Raw genomic sequence first — 23,705 nt, 5'->3', positions numbered from 1 at the left:
TTCATTTCGATAATGGAACAGTGTCTGATTTATCGCCCTTCTCCAGTGCATTCAGCGAGGGTACGATATTTTTGTTTGTTATTTTCGCTTCTTTGTGTCGTCTACGAACAAGCTACTCTTCGTATGGATGTGTGAAGAGCGGTGTCTTAAATTACGATTCGTGCTATTCGATGCGAATTGTGATGCAACCGTGAGTCACGTTCCCCTGATAATGCTGTGTACAATCCCTGTGTTTGGTACATTCTTTTGTAGGTAATGAAGCAAAGAAAGGATTGGTCACCACCACCGAACGAAACGATTACTCACGGAATCTGCTAAAAGGTTTCTCAAAATCTTCCGATGGCCATCCCCCAGCCTAATTGCATTTTGCCATCCTTATTCGTGCGCACTGGCCGCGGGGCAATTTATCGACAAATCACATGCGTCAGTGCAATTGTGTTCGGCGTTGACGTCACCAAAGCGCGTTTGTTTATCAATCGCCAAGTTAAGCCCGTCATTGTCCGGTGGCGCGGAACACCCTGATCAGATTTTGGGGGGTTTCGTCTGTTGCGCAGAAGAATGGAAACAGTATCTATGCTTGCTGTGCTTGCTGGGGACAGTGAGTGTGCCGGTATTGTTTGATGTTCGGTAATCGTACTCGAAAGCTAGTTGCAAAACTGGTATGGTATACCCTTATCGTGCCGGTACGTGATTGATTAGATTTTCATGCGCTCTGCTACTCTCGTTGTATGTCTTCGTTAACTGCTCGCAACCAAACGCGTACGGCTTGCCGTGACTTGGTAACGATGGTAATGAGATATAATTGAATTAACAATTTCTCTCCAGTAGCGACCGGTTCGGTTTTGCGTGGCGAGCGAGGAGGTAACGTCACGAAGCAGTTCCAAATTCCCGCCAGTGTCATCAATGAGTAATTCGCTTGCACATATGCGTGTATTGTGGCACATACGCTAATGGACAGACCCCGGATGACATTGACAGCAATTCAAATATTGGTATTTCCGTTTCAACTGACATAAGCCTGGGCACGATTTCGGCTAGAAGTGCTGAAGTGTGTTCGCCGGGTGGTACAATTCCTCAATAGTTAAAAACAACCCTTGGCTAAAAAATCATTTTTTGGGGAGTGTTGATATTACGTACTTCACTTGAAGAAGGCTTGTGGATTGGACTATTTTCTTGCTGTGTGATAAGTGAGTTGGTTGTTTTAGAAACATCACCTTCTCGCACTTCGTCCACCAGCCAGCGCAACATGATTGATTAGGTTAAGATAGGAAACATTACTATTAATACATGTTCCGGTTGCGCTAAGAACCGATCAATCGTTCGCCAATCAGCCATCATCAAAAACCAACCAAAACTTGTAAATAAATTACTGGACAGAGATATTATCGCGGGAAATAATCGCTGTCCGTTGTTAGAGATCGAAGACTCCCCAAGGGAAGTGAGTAAGAAATTGGGACAGTAAACACCGTCAAACTGTTCTAGCTCGTCTATATCACACCCTTTTATCATCGCAGACACACTTGTCCCGTTCGTTGCCCATTCGACTCACGCACGTTTGCCCTTTGATCGATCGATCGCATTTTTGACAATCAAGGCATGTTATTTTGGTTGATGATTTTTTTTTCCTGGAACTCTTCTCTCTTTTGTCCCCGGGGAGGAGCGTTTTGTAGCAGCTTTTTGCTTAAAAATATTGTCACTTGTCAGTTGGTCGATTTATTCCCGTTGTCGCGTTGTATTCGTGACTGTCATCGGTATCGCCGGCAGAATTGTTAAGCAAGGTTGTTGTTTATTTGCTAAAAATAGTTGCTGATGGCGCCCAAAGGTTGGTTTTATTTTGGGTAGTTTTTGGGTTTTTCCCTGACGGCAAGGAGGAATGTTAATTCTGGTCACATCTTCGCATTGAAATTATTGGTTGAATTCATTAGGTGATTATTTTTTGCTATTTGATTACTGTAAAGAATTAGGAGGGCATAGAAGCAGTCCATCACAAAAAAAAAATGCTTTACGATGTATGAATGAACCACGAAACGTGTCCGCTAAGCAACAACTCCCTGTGCCCTTTCGACCATGATGACGATGACTGTGGACTGTGGGATCATCTGTCTCAACGGCTGTTTGCTGTTTCGGCAATTCGCATGCTGTGTTGCTGTGGTACGTTTGGCTGGCCATTCATCTTCTTCCACTACGATCGATGCCCGATGTCTGTGGCCGTGTGTTGCTGGTAGGAAGGAGCAGTACAGTATCTCCATCACCCTTTTCGCACAGCCACCCACAGATTGATGGGTCGGCTTTTGATGGATTCCGGAACCGGTTTCCATCTTCCTGCGGTGAAGCCCTCTCGCGGACGACGTGGTGGTAATTGAATTTGTGTGAAAGAAAGGAAGAAATCAGCAACTCACTTCTCGGATTGTTCCGTCCGTTGATTTATCTTTCCTGTGATGTGTGGTTGTGTCCGAGATAGTGCTGACATCGGGGTAGGATTTGATTATTAGCCCTAGAGAGACGTGGTGCGAGTTCCAGGGTTTTCGCTTTGGAGGAGTACATGATCACATGCGAATACGGATTCCATGTTTTGCTATGGCGCATGGAACAGGCTCCCTTTGAGGGGTTCTTTCTCTTTTTCGACTTCATCGACAACGATCTGGGACTTCGTTATCGTGCAATCTAGGTGAATGTTTTATTTTTAGGAGTAGATAGCATCGTACCGATAATGGAGAAAAATTGTTGAGGATGGCGTAGAAACTTTCACTAGGCAACATGTTTGATTGGGCGAAGATCATTGGTTATCATTCATAATTTCTTGTGAATATTTAAGGGTTTTGAGTGAAAATGAAAACTTAAGATGACTGGTGATTTTTTTTTATCTTTTAAATCAATTGAAATTCTAAATGTTTGGAATAAGCTAGAAGTTTTGAAGATATCTCAATAAAACCTCGATCATATGCTGTTAGTTCTACCTCTAGCTATTAGTTTTAGTATTTTAAATAGCACATTCGGTTCTTTAAATCTACATTATCACATAAAACCCTTGCATTAACCCCATTGATAACCTCTTTGCATATCATTCCATATCAACCTTCATCATAATCAGTAATAGAGTGTAAACAAGTTGATAGCAAGTTGACGAGATGACAGAGACGTTTTCTTCTTGTTTTTTTTTCCCCCAAGCCTAACATGAAAAGGGCTCGTGTCGAATGTTTATATTGTTTCCGTTTCGTAAGGTGTCGTGAGGCGGTTTGCCTTTCATCCAGTCGTTGACAATCACCCTCAAGGCAACCGGCATGTTAAAAAGGGTCCGCGTATGTTGGACCCAGCGTCGAGAGATGCTCGGTGCCTACTAGGGGGCCGCGTTCCGTTTTTAGGTTACTAGCTAAATTACCTTTTGGTGGACCCCTGTGTGTCTATGTTGGGCGCGCGTTGAAGCAAAAAAAAAAACAAAACATAACACATTCTGTCAGTGATAACGTCTTTTGTATGAACGGATCGAAAGCATTCGGGTGAGGAACTGCAGGAAACTTATGCTAATGAGTGTCAAACACATGTCGCGTACATGTGACGACACGCAGTGGGGGGAAACTCTCTTAGATGGTGATACCCAAAACTTTGCGGTGCTCGCGCATTCCCTGATCCTTCTTGTCTTAAAACCTTATGCTTAAGTGACAATGGAGGAAGTAAACAAATTTGTCCGCTTTATCATCGTGTAGCGGCACAGCTGGCGAGAAAAGTAGGGGAAGGGGCAGACGATTGAAGCCGGCACGATGGAAAACGCCCGACGAACGCGGTGGGCAACACCTTGCCGTGGCTTTTTTTTTGTCACTTTTTCTAGACCTTGAAAAAGTGGTTGCGATACCTTTTGTGTGGACTCTTTGGCGTTCGTTTGTGATACCTCACGTCATTACTATCTCGTTGCCGCGTTACACCGTGAAGCGCAATCGTAGTTCATTGTAAAGCACCATAAAGGTACGGTTTCAATGCCTGATATGCTGGTGAATTCCATTACAGCCACTCACCATTAATAGCCCTTTCTTAAGGGCGTTAGAAGATGTGAGTGTGTGTCAAGAAAAATACAGAAAATAAATAGCCAACAGCAGTTGTATTGAGTTTAATAAGCAAATTTGTACCGTCTCTGTGTGAGGGAGCGTCGTGTTATAATAATAATTGCATTAATTTAACTGTCAAAACATGCTCTGTTGTACCTTGACGTCGTATGACGATAGGCGACGATCGAGTGGTAATTCAAGGGCGTTATGTGAATAGTATTTGAATGAAGCATTATTATTATGTAACTCCATGAAGTAAACGAAGTGTCATTAAACGTGAACGTGAGTAATTTGTACAGTAGATACAAAGAATTCTGTATTTTTGAAGATAATTTGATGATATAGATAATTTCGGCGCAAAAATAATAAACATCATTTGATTCATTTGACAGCTGTCAAGTTTGACGTTAAGCGTTACGATTTTTGCACTTAGCGCCGATTATCCGTGCTCATCGATACTCGACGGTTGCCGGATAATCGGATAACACGGATAATAGGCACTATTTTTGTTAAAATTAGCGTATAATGTGTAGGGCTCTTTTAGAGTATAATTTATTTTTTCCTGTATGTTCTATTGTTGCAAAAGAAATTGAAGTTGTTTGCTCTGAGAATTTGAGCTCTTTTTATCATATAAGATAGGGTCTTTCAATTTTTCTGTCAATGGTATTGCCCGGAATATGTAAAATTTCCTTTGAAACTGTCATTTCCGAGCTGCACGGATAATCAGACACCCGGATAATCGGCGCTCCACTTTATTTTCATTATTTTAATCTGATTGAAATAATTTTTAATAAATTTTACATTTCTGATTAAAACTAAAGATCAGTTTAGCTAAAGAAATACTAAGCTTAGTTCACAGTTTATTGGAATTTTGTGGAGTTTCATAATTTTCTTTACCCCAATTTCTGTGACCGGAAATGTGACCGCAACAACCGGTGCAAACCGCATCCTGCCCAGCAGCAAACTACCTATTTCCGGACGAAATTGTACAGTAGTATATCTTACGTCGATGCATAATAAAACGGTCAACGAGAAGCAAATGTTTCCAATCGCAGTCAATTATAATTTCCTTTTGTTCAATCAAATAAAACACTGGCTAAAAGCGGTGATTAAGATGTTCCATTACGATTGGCGCTGGGACAGGAAAGCAGAAAGCAAAACGCGAATTCGAAGTATTTTCTTTGCGCCCGCCTACCGGTGTTATTACAAGATCTCTAACGAAAAACACCTAACAAGCTACCGCCGCCCCATGAAAAGCGAAATGCGTGCGTTTTGCGGTTTTGCGATCGTTTTATCAACATAAATCTGCCTAATAAACTGTTTTTCTTGTTGTTCGTTCAGCATGCGCTCGTTGATTAAAATTGCAATCTATCATAATTAGATAAATGTACTAATGTTTCTTTCTCTTCTTCCTTTCTCCTGCATCTCAACGTTTTGCCCACCCATGCGTCACCGTTTGATGGATTTTCGAACCCGAACGAAAAAAAAAAATGATAATAATGTGAATCTAATGGAAACGAAACGGTTGATCTGTGATCGCGGATCTTCTCCTGGGTGGCGCCTACGAACCGTGGATCAACTCCAACTGTCTCCGGACGGTGCTGCTGCTGCCGCATCGCATCGCAACGTCAACGAACTCCGGGCCTGTGCGCGCACAGATGAGCGAGATGCCATACAGAAGAAAACTTTCACAAAGTGGGTCAACAAACATCTGAAAAAGGTAAGACACGGACATGGCCAATTTCGTTGTTTTCGTAACGATCGAAAGACGACGATGATGATGATGATGATCAGCATCATAATGATGCTGTCGAATGAGACGGTGATCATTTCTATACGCTCATGACCGTTGTTACACACACGTTCCACCTACACACGAGTACATACACACACAAACAAGGGGGCACCCGCGACCCGTTGCGCATGAACAGTTCGCCTTTCACTCTCATTTCTTTTTGAATTCGCAACATTGGTTTACGTGTTTTTCCTCCCCGCCGATGGATGTTGAACTCGATGTCGCAGTGTTATGATTGTGTTTCGTTGTTAGAGATTTTGCTTTTCGCTTGACAAGTTTGGGCTTTTATAGCATTTTTTGAATCGCTATAAATCGTGTTATTTAAGATAAAGAGACCTCTTTCTAGCTTTGACTTTGGTGGTCGTTTTGTATTGTTTAATCTTAACATAAGAGAGCTAAAACAAGTAGACCGGTTATTACCTCATTTAATGACAATGGCCGAAATTATACTCTTAGCTAGTTTTTTTGTATGCGTTTTGACGTTTCCATGTTTATACGCTTTGAGCTCCCCATAGAAATGACAAGCCAAGTTAAGCCTAGAAAAAAGGATCAGATTGTTTTCCTAATGATAGCTTCAGTCTGCTGCTCGACAAATGTCAAAACAATGTGCTGGTGATGAATCCTGTGAGCCATGTTTACCGTGTGCTAAAAATGTAAACAACAAGAACAGGATTAGTTTATTTACCACATTTATTGTCTTAAATGGATTGAATTTGAAGTTAGCTGTCTACAATTTAATATTTTTTTCTCTAATTTTAGTTCTTCAAAAATGATCTCTTATGTCAAAATGCTATGTCCTTTACGAGTTTGTACAGAATGATGCAGCCCGTTACCTGAATTATTTGACAGATACAGACTGAAAGCTTAAGCTTTCTAACTTACGGTATGATCTACCCAAATGTTCGTTTCTTGTTTACACGGTGAAGTCTTTTGATCGAATTAGCAAATATTTTATTGTCTCTTTCTAAAAACATATGTTAGAATTATTTGCAATTAAACAGCAAATCATACAACAACATGTTTGTGGGTTTTACAGTAATTATATAGCGCATTAGTGCCGATAATTATATTTTTTCTGTATCACAGATCGTTGTGATACGATAAATCGGCCATAAAAATCTTAAAATAACCCCTGACCGCAAGAATAACTTGATTGTCTGACCCCGTATTGCTATGTTTTAATCTTAACTGTCGCAGTTTTGTGAAGTTTGGATTAGAGAAGCTATTTGTTCATTTTGGCTCCATTTTTCATGGGACATTGACCGACATTCCTGCGGCTCTGCCAGAAAAGAAGGCTTGTTTATGCCGTATTTGGAACAACCCAGCCCATTGGAGCAATTAAACGAACCCCGAAACGAGGCTCATGATTAATCGATGCTCTCTCGGCTGTGTGCAGTGTTTTGTCTTTGAAGTTCTCGCGCGTCTGTACGACTTACCAAAGTGTTACCAAAGTGTCTAACGTCTTGGCTGGGCAGAATGTAGGTCGAGCGTTTATTGTAAAGCAGGAAGCAACTGGGTACAAATCACAACCACTCCTACTAAAAGCATGTGGATCTTCCTGTCTGTGGAGCTGAGACATCCGCGACGGCTGGTGAATGCGGACACGACGGTTAAGCTGCTTAATTGGGAGTGTCATTCAATCAATGCTTTAATAGAGATTTATTCTTTTGCCGGTAAATCGAGAGAGGGCACTCATGCGGGAAGGTCAGACAAAAGTCTTTGTTTTAAGATTTGTTCGCAGTGAGATGCATTCATGAGTAATCTCAGTGAGAAGTGCATTTTGAATGCATTACTACATCGGATTGAATAAGATTTTTCAAATTGAGTGATTTTATTGAAGTTTATAATTTTAGAAGAAAAGCAACAGCTTTCTCCAGTACTTTTACTGTACAGTTTCGCCTTCGCCGTTTCTGCTTCGTTTGATCGAATTTAGTGTCGTGCTGGTTACTACGCTTGTGGCACACAGTTTACTCACAGCAGTGTTTAGCCTTACCGATCATGGAGCGATCATGATATCGCAACAATTTTCCCTCCCAGCAGCTTCGATTAAAGAAACCGCCCGCAAAAAAAAACCAGTGTGTTGAAGTCCGGTAGCATGTGGTACATACGGCCACGACAACACCCGCCGTACCCCGGTCACTATCGGCCCGAGGCAATAAATCTTTAGCGGAACGTAGCCGAACGAGACTGCCCACAAGAAAAATAAAAAAAAAAAAACGTTGGTGGCTGTATGGAAAAATCCGATACTGCAAAAAGAGAAGGAGGGTTCGCAGGAATTAGGTCTGGTAGGCTGTTTCGCGACTTGTTAAGTATGCAAGCCATGCATCCTCTGTGACTCATGTGAATGATTTACTCTTCGCCTACTTGCGGTGTTACTTGCCGTGGGGAGCCGTTTTTTGCGGACGCTTATATCTGCTCTAGAAAGCCTGTTTGTCCCTTCGGTTCGGTGGAACGAACGGGGCTCGAGTTACGTTACGCACGTCCGATATGCGTATGATCTCTCTGTCGGCGCGAATGCGTGCTCTGATTTCCCCAAATGGGGGGGTACGGAGGGGTTTCCCATGAGAGGTGGGCTTTTGTGGTGAAAGGCGACAAATTTAGTCGCTCGAAGGTGACTACCACTGTGACGGTAACTGATTTACAAATTGACAGTTCTACAAAGCTGTTTAATCGCTGAATAGAGAAGATTTACAATTTCTTAAGTTATTTGTTGTTTTAAGATATAAAAATAAAACATGTTGCGTTTAAGAACACCCAAAACTGGTAGATAGTTTTTAAGGGCATGCCTATCCCTACCACGACAGCTGCGGAACGTGTCAAACAATAACTTTTATGTCAACCAGCACCAGGCGGGTGTGTGTTTTAGTTGGTGTGGCTGAAAAATGAAAACATGTTTTATTTAAACGGTTGTCCCGAGAGGCGTGATTTATTTGACAATGGTTAGCAAGCTCATAAACGCTCATTGTCGTACAACAGTCCTCCAGGTAACTGGAAAATAACACATTCATTAGGGGTGCAATCACGCCTGTAGGCAGTGGCTGCTGAAGGTAATCATCATTGTGGAGTCAAATTATCAATTTGTATGCTAATTAAACGAATCTTGAATGTTTATGTAGTTGCTTTGTTTTTTTTTTGGCATACCGACCTTGGAACACCATCATCTTCTTGCATTATCCCCTCGATGGTGTTGCAAACTTTAGCGCAGAAAAATGAAGATGAAAAGAATTTGATATTTTGACGTACTGCGTAGCGGGGGATGGAAATGGTAAATAACTCGAGCGCTAATGTAAAATAAGTGTATATTAATGTGGGAACTCATTAGCAGATGATGGATAAGACAGCACGAAGAGGCTTTTTTGCCATCGTCCGCTGGACAGGATGAGTTCTGCGAGTTGCTTGTGAATATTTGGCACTAGAGAGCGCTCCATCATGAACCTGCGCCCTGCGAGATGTAGAAAAACGTGTTATTCGAGCAGTTTCGAGTAGCTATGATGGGAGGATCGCGTGCGCCGAATGGCGCCTGTTCGTCGCCGGGTCAGATTGGGTCAGATTCTTTGAAACGATCATGAAGACGACTGGCCCCTCGCCTCTTTAAACTTGTCCGGCACACATGTACACTGCCCGGTCGCATAAACCTGCCTTCGACCACACCGCACTTCAGAAGTACACCCGTGCGCCGGAAGCTACTGAGCCCTGCTGACATACATTACCGTGCCTTTGGGCGCGCGTACGTAATGCAATGACTCTTCGTAAGAAAACGAGATTTAATAAAAAAGAGTTCAGAGGGTGCGGATGTACAACGCGAGAGGTGGAAAGTGTACAGAAGAAGGTCACTATAAAAAAGTAAAGAAACGAGAAGCGTCGCCGATCGCGCGTAATAAACCCAGGCGCATACCAGGCCAAGAAGTCACTGCACACACAAAACAACTCTTCTCATTTCGATCGCTCGCCCCCCGTTTTGTGGGCGATGAGATGGTACTTGTGGAGTGATGATGATCGGCCGACCGGTTCGAGACGACATTCCGCGATTTCGCGAACCCGTGGCGGATGCACCAAGTCACACTGATTCTTTGCAATTCACCCTGCTCAGTTCCACGGTGATTTCCTCCGAACCTCTCGAACGGCGGGATGGTGCGCTGTTAATGAATGCAGTTTGTTATGCCCTGAAAAGGGGTGTAGCGCAGCACTTGGTTTGGTGCTCGGGAAGTGATGAATCGATATATTTGCAACACTTCGGTACTTTAGTGGTGGCGCATAGGTCAGACGTTTGAGTGCTAGTAATCGTAAGCAAGCGGAGAATCGTCGTAGTTGCGTCTTCATCGTTCAAGTACAGGCAGTCCCCGAGATACGCGGTTTCTCTTATACGCCGATTCGGAGATACGCGGTTTTTGACAGATGAGCTTTTGAAATTTGACTGCTGAGCTAGTTTGTAGCACAAACTCTCAGGAAAAAGGTTAAAATTTGGTCGAAAATACCTGTTTTTGTCACATAAAACATTTCTTTCTAACTTATTTTAATACATTCTTTCTTAAAATCGCCTGATTCTGTGAAAAAATTAAATCCAGAGCAGGAAGTCGACTTTGGGACTTAGAAGTATAAACGAAATAGCACCAGGATTCGACTTCGACGCGGAAATTCGAGTTACGCTGATTTTTCCCGGGTTATAGCGGTCCCCTATAATAGTGTATCTCAGGAACTGCCTGTACTGAGATTGAAGAGAGTTTGAAGCTCCTGTTAATAATATACCAGACCATTGATAAGTCTGATACTGAGCTTGTGTAAGAGATGAATTCTAAAAAGCCTTGAATAAAGTACGATCAGTAACTTCAGACAGTATATACATCAAATATAGAGAAGAAGAAATCAGCTCACGCATCACCCATATTACCTCACGCAGTGGGTTCTCAGTACTAAAACGAAACGTTCGTTTATCAAGTAGAAAGCAAGGATTTATTTCATCACTTTAGCTTTATCCAGTCGCTCCACTGAGTCACTGCTATGGTTTCACTTTTATTTACTTTCGTTTCCAACCCCCGTTACATGACGCGAACGCAAAACACAATGCAAGCCAGTGGCCACGGCCTGTCAAGGGTTCTCCGTTGCGTTTACCGATCCTTGGCTGCGCATTCGATAAGGTGTGTTGTTGTGATGTGTGTATGCGTGCGCGCGCCAGTAAAGGTTTTTGGTCATTTCTTCCTTACAAGGCGTGCGCGCAACAGACGCTACAAGTAGCCAAGACCCCATCATACGGCCAGAGGAAGCCGCCTTACTGTCTCTCTGTTCGTTTGTCTGGCTCAGTTTTTGCCACTCGATGGGTATATATGGCCGGGGGTTGGGAATCAATTTAAATTCCCGGTGGTGGCCCTCGATACTTTATCATCCGAGCTTTTCGGAGGTTTTGGTTTTCATTTTATACAATTCAAACCCATTTGCATACAATGGGACGTACCCGAGGAGTGAGTTTAAGTGAGTGTGTGCGAATAAAAAGGTGTCCCTGAGATTCGGCCAAAAAACCCGAAGGTAGGATTGGGTTTATGTTTATTTTCTCACGAACGATGGTCATATGGGCGGCCCCTCCGTTGTTGTTGGGAGGTGCTCACTGTGCCTTCTGTACCGAGATCCGGTTCGTTTTACATGATTTACGTTGGATTACACTGAACCGTAATTGCAATAAATAATTAAAAAGAAGCCGCGAGGAGTATTTTTCTTTTACAAATCTTCCAAGATTTGTCTTTGCTTTGTATTTCTATAGTCTATTCTTCAAATGGATTATTAGTCGAAATGAGATTCGAGCCACGATCGATGGTGTACTAGAACGAATCTTTCAATCAGCGTTATTTGTCTTTTTGAATGAGGTCCTTTGCCTAGGTAGGGGTTTTATGATTCTTGTTCTAAAAAGAAGTTGTTGTACTAAAAAAAGAATTTTGAATTTTATTATGGGAAATTGATGTTCTCCATTAATTGTGAGACCCAGTGCAACCCAGCGTTATTTGTCTCTTCGAATGAGGCCCTTTGCCTAGGTAGAGGTTTTAAAATTTGTGTTCTAAAAGGATGTTTTTGTACTAAAAACAAACATTTGAATTTTATTAATGAAAATTGATGTTCTCCATTAATTGTAAAATTTAATAAGTTGACCAAACAATTCATTCTACCGTATTACATTCCATACTAAAACATTATCTTGCTGTTCAATAAATATTCTTCCCTCTTTTAAATTATTCCTCAAAATCTTAGCTAAACGTCAATTAATTGTTATCTCGTTTTTTGATTTCCAATTAAGTTTAGTACAGGAGATGTAACACTTTTGCTCAATCATCATCCCAGGCGCTCGCTAATCACGGTGATTTCGAGAAATATTGGCCGAATCTGCGAAGATCAATTATCGAGAGAAATCTATCAAAATCGGCTCCAAGATTAACTTCCCTTTTGCACACATCACTGCCTTGACTGACAACCGTGTAAACAGCGGGTGTCAAAACAATGGCTGGTTCCACCATGAACAGACAAACCATCGAAACCTCCTTCAGTGTACGGTTATTACCACCTGAAGTAGTTTCGTCCGGACAAATAGGGGTGTAGTTTCTGCTGTGAGGATTGGATTACCGCGCGCACCGCCGCCACAACGATCCGATGATCCGGTTGTTAACTATTCATTAGTAGTCGGGTGTTGGAAATGTTCGCGAAAAACGTGCAATATGAATCTATGGATAGGGAGAGGTTTCCGATCGTAAAACCCTTGTGGAATCGATGAGAAGCCACAAATGACGGGTGTCTGACACTTTTACCTCCGTGCCTTCTATGTGTTTTTTTGGTTTTGGTTTTGAAACTCCACTTTCAAGAGTGTTCGAGCCATAACGGTGTTGTTGGCCACTCGATGCAGGGCAAACACCCGGGTGCGGTGGGAAGAATATCATGCAGCGACGCAACGACAGCTTTAGACACTTATTTATCATCGGCCGATCGATCACTTTAGGGTTTTGGGCCTTGTTTCACCCATTCGCGCGCGCCGGTAATGGTTCTGTCACGGATATGCGGTGTTTCACGCTCGCGGAGGTGAAAACAGAAAGAAAAAACGATGGCACGGTGAAACGGTGCTGTTATCTGCGCCCGATGCTTGGCAGGTTTCAGTTTGACGGCTGACGATCACTTGGGAAGCCGTTAGGATGCCCTTGGAATGTGGGAAAACGATGGTTTCGAGTAGCGCGCACGTTTAGGGTGAGCTCGTACCGCTAGACGAGCCGGATTAAGAGGAGGATTTAGGTCAATTGAAAGGTGATGGGATGATGCTGTGTTCTAATTATTTTCTTTTAGTACAAACGATTTGGAACGCAATATTACGCTTTTGTTCTCAGAAATATATGAAATAATAAACTAATAAATGAAACGCTTTATAGCAGCAAGGCTACATGAATGCATCCATTCATTTCCAACCCATAACCTCAAAATCAATTAGAAAAGTAAACCGCAAGAATGCGTCCGCGATGGGTGGATGTAGCGCAACGTTACAAAACAGGCTTTATAGTGCCAGCAAATTGATGCTCTCTCCCTATCAAACCCCAACCACTGAATCGCGCGTGCACGTCTATTGATTGCCAGTAGCATCTGTGTAGGCCCTGGAAAAAAAATACCCCCTGTCGACTATTCTTGTTGTCATGTTTATCAACCAGCACCCTGGAGAGGGAGTGAGACTACCGGCAGTATAGTAGCAGCACGGTTTCAGTGCAATTATTGATTATTAAATTGAGTTATTGGTCGTAAATTGTGTTGTTTTATGATCACTGACCTTTGGCAGCAATCATTCGGTACGGTGCTCTCTGCGCGCGATCATTCAGATGCTGCAATGCTGTCCACAAGTGGAGCTACATGCGTCGGACAAGGGGGACAAGGTTGATGAGAGTGGCAAAAAGCGGTTGCTAAATTTTAACACGTTGATTTATCACTTCATAAACCCAATCGAGGTAAGAATAATATTCAGGTTTGACAGCTAAGCGAGTAAATAAAATGACTGTACTAAATTTTAAATTATGATGCGTTTTTAGTACACAATGTACTAAATAGTATGGTACTGATCTTACACTTAACACTCTTTCCTGCTGTTAACGAATTATACGTTTGAAGGCCAGCAGTTGAGTTATCGTTGTTTTAGTTGCATTGTTTGGTGCGTGAAGTGGTCGTGAGAATTTGTGGCACAATCTCGGGTTTTGTTCGCTCGCTAATGATCGCGGCTCGTTTTACCTGTGCGTATTGCATGCACACTCCTAAGAGACCACTTTGTAGACACGTGCCTTTGCGTACCGGCTTTCGGGCCAATTAGTGGATCGTCTCGTGTGCATTCTGTGCACCACTTTTCACTCGGAAGTTGGTGCGGCATTCCGTTGGTGCAGGAAGGGTACACGTTGTCCATGCCTAACAATTTCCCGACCTAGACGTCTCCTAAAGTCGCTCGATGATGCTAGGGATTGGTGGTGTAACAGTCGCAGCGCGCACAGATTTGTGATCGGAGCGCAACTCGCTCACGTTCGAAAAGGGCAAAACCAGAGCAAAACTGGTACACGGAGGGGGCTGTTAGTGCCTGCGCCACAGATAAATCCAACCGGTCGGCGTCTGGGGTACCTCTCACGACCCGTCCACGAACGACGTCGCCGGAGAGGTCGCCAGTCGCCGGGGGGGGAGCATTTGGATCAAGCGCAGCGGGCAGGATTAATTGATTGTAAAAGAAAGGGGGGAGGGTACGCGACTCGAGATGCGCGACTGCGCGCTTATATGTTTCATGATTTCTTTTTTTTTCGCTAGGAATGTTGTTTCATCGAGATCGTGGCGAGCAAGATGCAATAATGCGGTGGATGATTGTGGAATTTAAAGATTTTTCACGTTCATGCAAGAAATTAAAGGTCATCGACGTGGAGAGGAAAGTGTCTAAATAGCAGTTGATTGGCGTTTAAGTTATGTTGGCTGAATAAGGTTGAATATGAAATTTTGTTTTTTGAATTTCAAAGAGAAAGGTTTACACACATCGAGAAGAGTCATAGGGGGAGGCCATAAATCTTGGATAATATATGAATTCTACAGGATTTATTAATTTTTAAAATAGAGATTCAGCTTTATTCACCAAGAGTCTGAATCAAATGTCAAATGTGATGTCAAGACGAGCAACAGTAGTAGAACAAGTTAACTAAAAATCACTTTCATTATCGTTTCATTCAGCTGAAGGTTGAGCATGGATATGGGGGGTACAGCGGGGTACAGAATGGCCACCCGTTGTATGTTCTACATGGGCTTCTAGTTAAATTCCAGCGCACAGCAATACAAATAGGTCAGACACGAAGATGGCTATCAACAGCTGCTCGTTCGACACACAACACTTACCTTAAAAGGATGTGGTCGAGAATGTAATGCGAAGAGCTTCCGAGAAGGGGAAGTTTTGCGTTCCACGCTAACAACCCAATTAGCTGCAGGGCAGGCGTCAACCACATGTATATGCCGTGCCAAAAACAACATCGTGGAAGGTTCTCGTTTACGCCCTTTGCGCACACCGGTGTGTGGATCGATGTCGCGCACCAAATACAACAGCCCTCAGCACGAAAGGATTTAATTAAATCAGCGCATAACCAAGTGCCTACACTGCCGTCTGCTGCTACGGGCTACCCACGACAAACACGTGTTATTATTGATTGCATTTGGATGTGCACGGTATCCAACCGCTATTCGAATTCTAGGTGGCCGACCGTTGTACCAAAACCATTTAAACGATCATGTGTTTCACACCACGCTTTACACTGGAACAGAATCGGTTCGGCTGTATTGGAGCCTGTATTCAGGGCCCCGGGTACGTTTACTTGGGTGTTTATTAGATGCAGCAGAATCATCTCCACCCGTAGATGGCAGGATGGAAATCGATACACCCATCGGTTGACGCGTATATTCGCACCATTGTCGCCGCCTGGTCGTGGCGCGAGACAGGCTAACCACAATAGTTAATCGTAAAACATGATTGACAATCCTGCCGGCCTTTATTCTACCTCGATAGCTGCTGAGTAAGATCCTTCCCCGGTGCACCCTTGTTTGTTTGTTTCGCATAAATTTCATCACTTCAGCAGTGAAATCTGTGTCTATGGGACTCGCCTTCCGTGTGTTGTGCGTCAGATGGCTCTTAAACAGCGAGGGCGCCAATAGCGTAACGACCGTGTGGTCTCACCCCGAAACGTATGTAATTGGAGTGCACATAAATCTTTTCCCCTTGTGAGATCTGCAATCGGCAAAACTGGTGGACCGGTTTTTTTTGTCGAATGCGCGCGTCCGTGCTGTTTTTTGCTCAATATGTGTGTGATATGGTGATGGTTGATTGCATGAATTATGGACCGCCGGGTGTAAAGGGTCGTTTTAGCAATTTTGTGTCCACTCGCATGTGCATCCAAAGTGATGCATAAATTTCGTATGGAAAGATTGCAAAACGGGAGTAAAGAAGGAAAAATAGCGTATGGTCAAGATGGTGGTTTGATTCGGGAGCAGAAACAGCCAAGCAAAGTCCCAACGACGTACACACTCAAATCCATCAAGCTGTGCGAGCGCGTGAAGCGAACAATTAATATCCATTTGGGAGGTGCAGGATCGTTGATTAAAAATACGTTCCGAAGCATTTGGCGTTGAGTTGAAGATGCGCCGGAAGCGATGCGCGAACTGTCGCGACTCCCGATCGAGTTGTCAAGGGCGTTGGAGTAGAATAAGTCTTGTTTCCATGCCCAAACCAAGCCAAGTGTGAAGTAGTAGTTGTCCAGGGCGTTTTCAAACGAAATTGTCTCATCATAATCGATGGTGGAAGTGCACATCATTTAATTCGTTTCAATAACTTCAATCCCCCCATGTAAGTGCACTGAGCACTCAGTCAGGAGAACTTGACGGAAAGGATGATTGGGAGATATGGTATAAGACCCATTAAGGGTTGAGAATTGATAGTTGATTAATTCATTCGTAACGATTGGTAACGATCATCACTCTACACATCTGGGTGTTTTTTCTCTTACTGGTGCAGTTGATGCAGAATGCACAACACAATGCTTGATTTATAATTGCCTGTGACAGCTGCTCATTGACATTTGATTGGGTGTGTGCAAGGGGGCTGGGTTAATATATCCTGGTTATGTGAGATGTCAACTTGGTTGTTTCTATTAGTATTGAAGAGGACTGATCTTTTTAGTGTTAATTAATCATGGATGCTCAAAAGAAGTTATTTCCTACAGTGGTGTAAGAATTTTTCTTTTTATCACCAAATTGAGACCTAAACAGACCAGATGAGATTCGAACTAGTGATGTGCGGGTCGACCCGAACCTACCGGGTCGGAGCGCTCCATACCCAAGGAAAACAGTTCGACCAACCGCCATACAAAATTTGAGAGTACTCGCTCTAACAGCTATTCCCCTCTTGCTCGTACTCGCGCATGTTCGAAAATGTACTGCCCCTTCGTCTCATTCCACAGGCCTCCCCACCGCTCTTCTCCCACACATTTTGAGCACGACTGCATTTGGTGTGTATGTATAGGTTGTTGTGGCTGAAAATTATCAGAGAGCTTTCTATGTATGGGAGAGTTTGTTGAGTTTGGCTTCCCCCCTCGTCCCTTCTTCCTCCGTCTCACCACCGCACCGATCAGCTGAGCGTTTGGCGACGCCGAAAGCGCTCGGCGTTCAACCAAATCTGATAGGGATTCGATGTACAATTTATGTATATTTCCACTTTATAATTATTTTGTGTATTACGCATGTTATTATGATGCGCTGAAATTGTCAAATGCTAACGATAATACACACGGATATGTACCATAGCTTGTTTTATTTGCCACTTTTTTACTTTGACTGTTGTCCGATTTTATCACCGGTAGAGTAAGTTCCACAAGGTGTACGTGGCCGTAGAAGATGATCGGCAAGTTGGCCCTAGCAGAGTTATTGAATTCTAGTGCTGTGTTTGTCGGTTTGAAATACAGTTCCTCAAATCGGAGGCGGTACTTGAATTGGTACAACCGCTGCCGGAAGGACTGGAAGATGTTAATCGATTATCATATAGTCATATCTGGATGAATACGATAGCTTTTCAGACGACAGCGGCATCGAAGGGGACACTGACCGGTCTTTTGGCAATATGTCTATTGGCGATGGCATCCGCTACTGGGCGATCCATCAACATGATTTCGCAGTTGCCCGACACTGAAAACTCCTTGCTGCCAACCAAACATGGGAGGGAAAATACTGCGCTTGACCATGAGCACTACTGACACAACGGATTGAAAAAGACGTTGTTCAGTTACTTTCCCGTTTCTTTACTGAGCCAGACCACCGAAACAGTGATCCACCAGGACACCGCAGCAATGATACGCCGCGATACCTCGATAAGTTCGATATCGTGAAAGGTGTTCCTGTCGGTAATCGGCTGCACAGCCAGGATCTGGGCACCGTAGCACAAATCCCATGCTGATGGGATAACGCGACGGCAAACTGGGCATCATGACAAGGTGAACAAAGCCCCAGTGCGACCAGGTTTCATCGGGTCTGACACAGATCACCCAGTTCAGTGAAGTGTAGAAGGATTCGGAATTAGCCTTCTACAGTTCCTTGTGCCATGGCATTTCTGTCACCAACGCGCACTTAGCAAAGTGGCCACTTGCGGCTGAAATGTTGGACGAATTGGTGAATACGGTTAGCAATGATCACAAGTCGGGTTTCTCTGTAATAGCAACCTGCGTTTACCGCTCAAATATGTATCGAGCATCAGCGTATTCGTACAACTATGTAATATTTGCATGCCAGTAAAAGCACGGATTCACCCATTACTGACCAGAATGTGAGATAAGTAATGATATCAAATTATTGCTCAGATTGTGATATGTTACACAACAATAATAGAAGTACAAGACATTTGTTTTTTTCTTCGTGTAGCCGTATGTGGTTACTTGTTTGTATTACAAGACAACAGAACAGCTGATGGTGACACATCCTAATGCTGGTGGAATAAAATAAAAGCTGATGGAGCTGATGGTGATGGGGGTGGTGGAGTAGGAGCTGAGAGAGTAGAAGAAATCTTATTAGATTGGTGAACGGGTCAACGGGTGAATTGGTGTTTCGCGTTAGTACGCATCAAATTTTTTGCCTCGTTCGATGCTCGGCTCTCAAAAAAGGGATAAGGAGAGTCTTCCCTCTAGCAGAAGAAGGGTATTACACAAATGTTTCCGATCATACATCGGCATCACCAGAACTGTTCAGCGGCAACTCGGTCAGCGATATGTCCTGTCCATCCTGACCATAACACGGTTGCCGCTGAACACTGGCTTTTATGATGCGCAATCCTCCGGTACGATAGAGAGTCCAGGTACTGTGGAGGAGAACCGCAGTTATGTAGTACATTGTGTCCTTAATCGACGCACTTTACTTTGCTTACTTACCGACATGGTTTGATTATGGCTATTTTGTACGCCTAAGCATACACGCCCTCGCCACCACGTCACACACACACGGTACTTTATCACCGACCGGTGTCTCGATCGACGCGCTGCGCGTACAACAAAATCTAGCTGTTTGCACACTTTCCCCTAGTGGATCGAACAGCGGACACCGTAAACTCCCTGGTAAGCTAGTATTAAAACTCTCCGGTTCGAAACCGTCGTTCTTCTCTCTACTTTACTTACAGAAAAAGAAAATACACACCCGACCTTGCGCAGTTTCACACCAGCTCCACCCCCCTTGCGAAATACTCAAGCAATCCTATACACTTCGACAGCGACAGAAAATCCAACTAGAAACGGACGAGACGAACACACGCGGCTACTCCGCCCCACAGGCAGGACTACAACAGTACACGTACACCCGGGAGAATGAGAATAGGGAAGCGAAGCGAGAGAACGGCGGTCGCCTTTTTACCCACACCAACGCGATCGCGGCCATTATTTTTTTTCGAACTGCACTTCGGTCGGATTCGGCCACTGCATTCGGCGTGCATTCGGCGAGTTGTGGGTCGAACTGTTCTGAGGTTCGACCCAAAGTTCGACCGCGGTTCGGTAGTCGAACTGGAGTCGAACTTTTGGTCGAACTTGGTGCATTTCGTACCCCTGGGTTGGATCCGATTCCGACCCGAACCCGTTGCACCCACGGGTCGGAATCGATTCCGATGGGTTCGCACCCGACTCCGGGTCGGGTCGCAAAATGAATCGTATGACCCATCACTAATTCGAACCACGGACCTTCGGTGTACTAGACCGATAGCCAAACCTCAATACCATCGCTCCACCTCCATGAAGTGATGTTATTTATTAACTTAAATTCAAAATAATACTGCTGTATTTCACGTGCCCGGGACATATGCAGGGGGAAGTTTATTTGAATGAAAAGTGTTTTTCGTTTTGTGTTGACGCTAATTTATTTAGCAACAAGACTTGTTTTTTGTTCCTCAAAAAAGCGAATTTATTTTTGTCTGTTGACACCGAAAAAACAAATATCAACAGCACACAAAATAACTTGAAAATGTTTGTTATGTTTTACCACGAATCAACGAACGTGATGTGGAAAAGCTGGAAAACAAACATGTTTTTCGGTTTGGTGGATGTTTTGGTGGTTGCCTTTTGGTCATTGTGTGAGAGAAGTAATCCATCACATCTGTGCCATTAGATGGGCGGCTTCTGTCTGTGCGATTTATATCTCCCATCTCTCATTCACGTATGCGATGGAAAGCAGTAAGAAGCGTGTAAAGTAAATGAAGGCGAATTATAAAATATAACCATCAATTCGTCACACAAAATCGCAACCCATGAACCTTTTCGTATCAAGCGAACCGTATGGATCGCGGCCTCTCGAACTCCCAAGGTCCAAACTTACGGTTCCTCGTGTGTTTGACACATTTTGGCTCACTTTGTTGCACTTGAAGCTCTGCTTCGGTAGGGAAATCACAGCTTGAATGCTGTGGAGATGCAGGCAGACACACATTAGACGTAGAGTGGCAGTTTCATCTCTCGTGGTACAATGACCTGCACGTGACACGCGGCTGTACATGCCGGAACGTGCACCATATGTCTGAGGTCCACAGAGCAGCCGCCGCGTTTGTGGATGGGTTCCCACTGTTTAGCGCGTCTAACTGTGCGCGCTGACGATGATGGATACACAGCTTCCCGCCGCGCGCCTACCGTGTGGTTGTTTTGCTTTATGCATTTTTCGGGCAGCGCGTCTGGGGGCCGTGCAATTTGCACCCAAGTCGCGACGCTGCGACGTACCATCGCTTTCCTGCAAATGGGTGTCTTTTGCAGGAAATGAAATCTATTTTTCGCCTTCATTATTTGCGTTCGAAGAGATGAATGCAACCGCGCAAACGTATGGCATTCATTATTGTAGTTTTAGCTGGCCCGTAGTGTGTTGCGAAGGGGTGAGAATCTCGGCATCGTCCGTCTTTTACGGTCGAAAAGGTTGCACACTGTGTGCACCGTATGTGCACCGCCGATATGCAAAAGCCGTTTGTTTTGCTCTTATGGCCTTAATGTGTTTAGAGGAATGGGCCGCAAGTCGTTGCCGATCGTGCCGACTGAAATATGTGAAGATCAACGCGAGTAAGTCTTAATGCGAAAGTGTTACAAATGATGTGACTTTATGTAACAAATATTTTTAAAAACTCAGTAATGAGGGACACATGCATCATGAATGGTATCCACCGGAAACAGTTAACAGCGTACGATCGCGGGATGTGCAATAAACATCCGCGTGCGAACCATCGTCTTAAAACCATTTCGAAATAAACGATGCCATAAACAGCTTGGGGTGAGATTTGATGGATTCTAGTGGAATCTCATTGTGCAGTGAAAGTGTCTCTCCCTAGGATGGTTTGTCAGCATCCTAATCCTTGCCGATGTTTCCGTAATCTGATACGATTCGGGTTGTCATGATGGTTCATGCACGCGTCGCCTAAAATAATTTAATACACACCATGAAAGAGTATCTCTTTTACTTACGAGCTATTTCTTAATTCGGGCGACAGGGAGGAGTTTTACTGGTTCTGTAAAATATCGTAACGAAATGGAAGAGTAACGAAAATGACAAGAGTAGTAGTAGAAATACTGTTTTTTGAACACAGTTTCGCATTAGGAATGTTAATCGATTTTTTCTTATTTAATGTTATTCGTTGAACTGTTGTTGAGTTGTTGATTCTTGAATCTAAATTTGTCGGATGTCGGATGACAATTGGAAGACATATTTTTAATTCCTGTATAGAATTTCATTTGTTTAAAGCTCCGTAAACTATTTGATTTTCTATCTCGACTCTTGAACCCACCGATGTATACACAATTCAACTCTTGAATTCGTTTATAAACATCAGTCACTAAATTATGCATGCGAATCGATATTAAACTTTTTTAAAGTCAGTAGAATTGTTTGCTTCAGTTTCATATCTATTGTGGAAGATTGAATGAATATAAATTAAGTTATATGAATTTTAAAGGAAAAAGTTAAATTTTGAACAACAATTCCGAAATGAAGGACAAATTATTTAAATTTAATTAATGCCCAACTGATAGTTCAGCTTGATAGAGAACTCAACAATCGATCAATTTAATTGAACATGAGATCTCTCCAATCCATCCTTCTGCGCATTCGCAATATCTCGCAATTTTACTTTGATTTTCAAAGCGTCATCCAATCGTTGCTGTTTCCGCCCTACTTCACCCCGGCTGCCGATGAAAAGCCAAACCAAACAGCTTGGTTTGACTGACTGACCGCCCGAGCTAATCCGCCGCCGATGATGCCGGTTCCGTCTTGCGCTTTCATCAAACCACGGGAGTTAATCCTATCAGAAATCAATCGGGCCCGTTCCGTTTGCGTAAACGAAATTAATGAACGTTTTACGGGCCAATACGGGGTTTGCTCATTTTCGGGAGGTGGTTTTGTTGCTATTTCGTTTCCTTCTTTCGCTACCACACATCAATATCAATGATCGCCTCCAACGTGTCGGGAGGTTAAACTTGATTTTAGGTGTTTGGGGGAGAAAAGTATGTGCTAATCACCGTGACGAAGGTTTCAGGTGGTGCAAACAGGTTGGGCTTTTATTTTGCAGCATTTTGAAGATGGCATGGGAGGATGTTTGGCGTTTAATGTGTTTATTAAATTTAGGGGAAAACATTATAAACATGTTAATTAAGAAACAATAATACATTAGTTGATTGTTGTGATTTAGCATTAATTGCGTTAGAGATTCTTCGTAACATTTGTAAAAAAGTAACGAAAATAGTTTTTATTTTTCATCGATCAGTTTTTCGTATCTCCCTTAGTGTGGGAGCCTTTCGTCTATCCCAAATACGCCTGGAGGTATGCAATTTGATGTAGTTAGTGCCGTTTCTCCGATTTCTAATCCACAGTGGCAATTGACCCACTAGTATGCATCCATCCCCCTATGCGCACGTTTAGCCGTAAGCATGTTAACCTTTGACAGTGTACAGCGATGGGAGCAACCATTTTCTTTGCCTCAAATATGAACCCTTTACCGGACAGGGCCCCCAGAGCCACCATGCTCTGTCGTACCAGCAGGGGCGGAAGCCGACGGTTTCGGTGAAAGCTCAACCAATTAAGTATGCGAAATTGGGAAGATGCTTGTTTGGTGCGCGTTCATGCTACCTTCATGCTAACGATCCTCCTATGGGAGTATTGCGAGGAAATGAGAGACCTTTAGGAGTTACTGAGGTCAATCAACTCTGATGAATATAGTCCTAAGTGAAGTATGCGTTTAATGATATTTTGATATTTCATTTTTGGATGGAAAATGAGTATGTCCATTGCGGTCCCATTTCTTCCACGCTCATCAACCCCCTTCCAGCTGTCCATCATTGTAGAAGTCACGGAACTCACGGCCTGCA

At 43.4% G+C, this 23,705-nt stretch overlaps 1 protein-coding gene across 1 annotated transcript in view; it reads left to right on the top strand.

Moving 5' to 3' along the window:
* LOC128309419 (dystonin) overlaps positions 1-23,705 on the top strand; it is a 113,997-nt gene that overhangs the window by 7,337 nt on the left and 82,955 nt on the right. The window contains exon 3 of the mRNA XM_053045799.1: positions 5,699-5,760. Coding sequence (XP_052901759.1) covers positions 5,699-5,760 — 62 coding nt within the window. The remainder of the gene's footprint in view (positions 1-5,698; positions 5,761-23,705) is intronic.

The sequence above is a fragment of the Anopheles moucheti genome, chromosome 2 (assembly GCF_943734755.1).
Source record: "Anopheles moucheti chromosome 2, idAnoMoucSN_F20_07, whole genome shotgun sequence".
Taxonomy (NCBI): Eukaryota; Metazoa; Arthropoda; class Insecta; order Diptera; family Culicidae; genus Anopheles; species Anopheles moucheti.
This window is presented reverse-complemented; position numbering and strand designations above follow the sequence as displayed.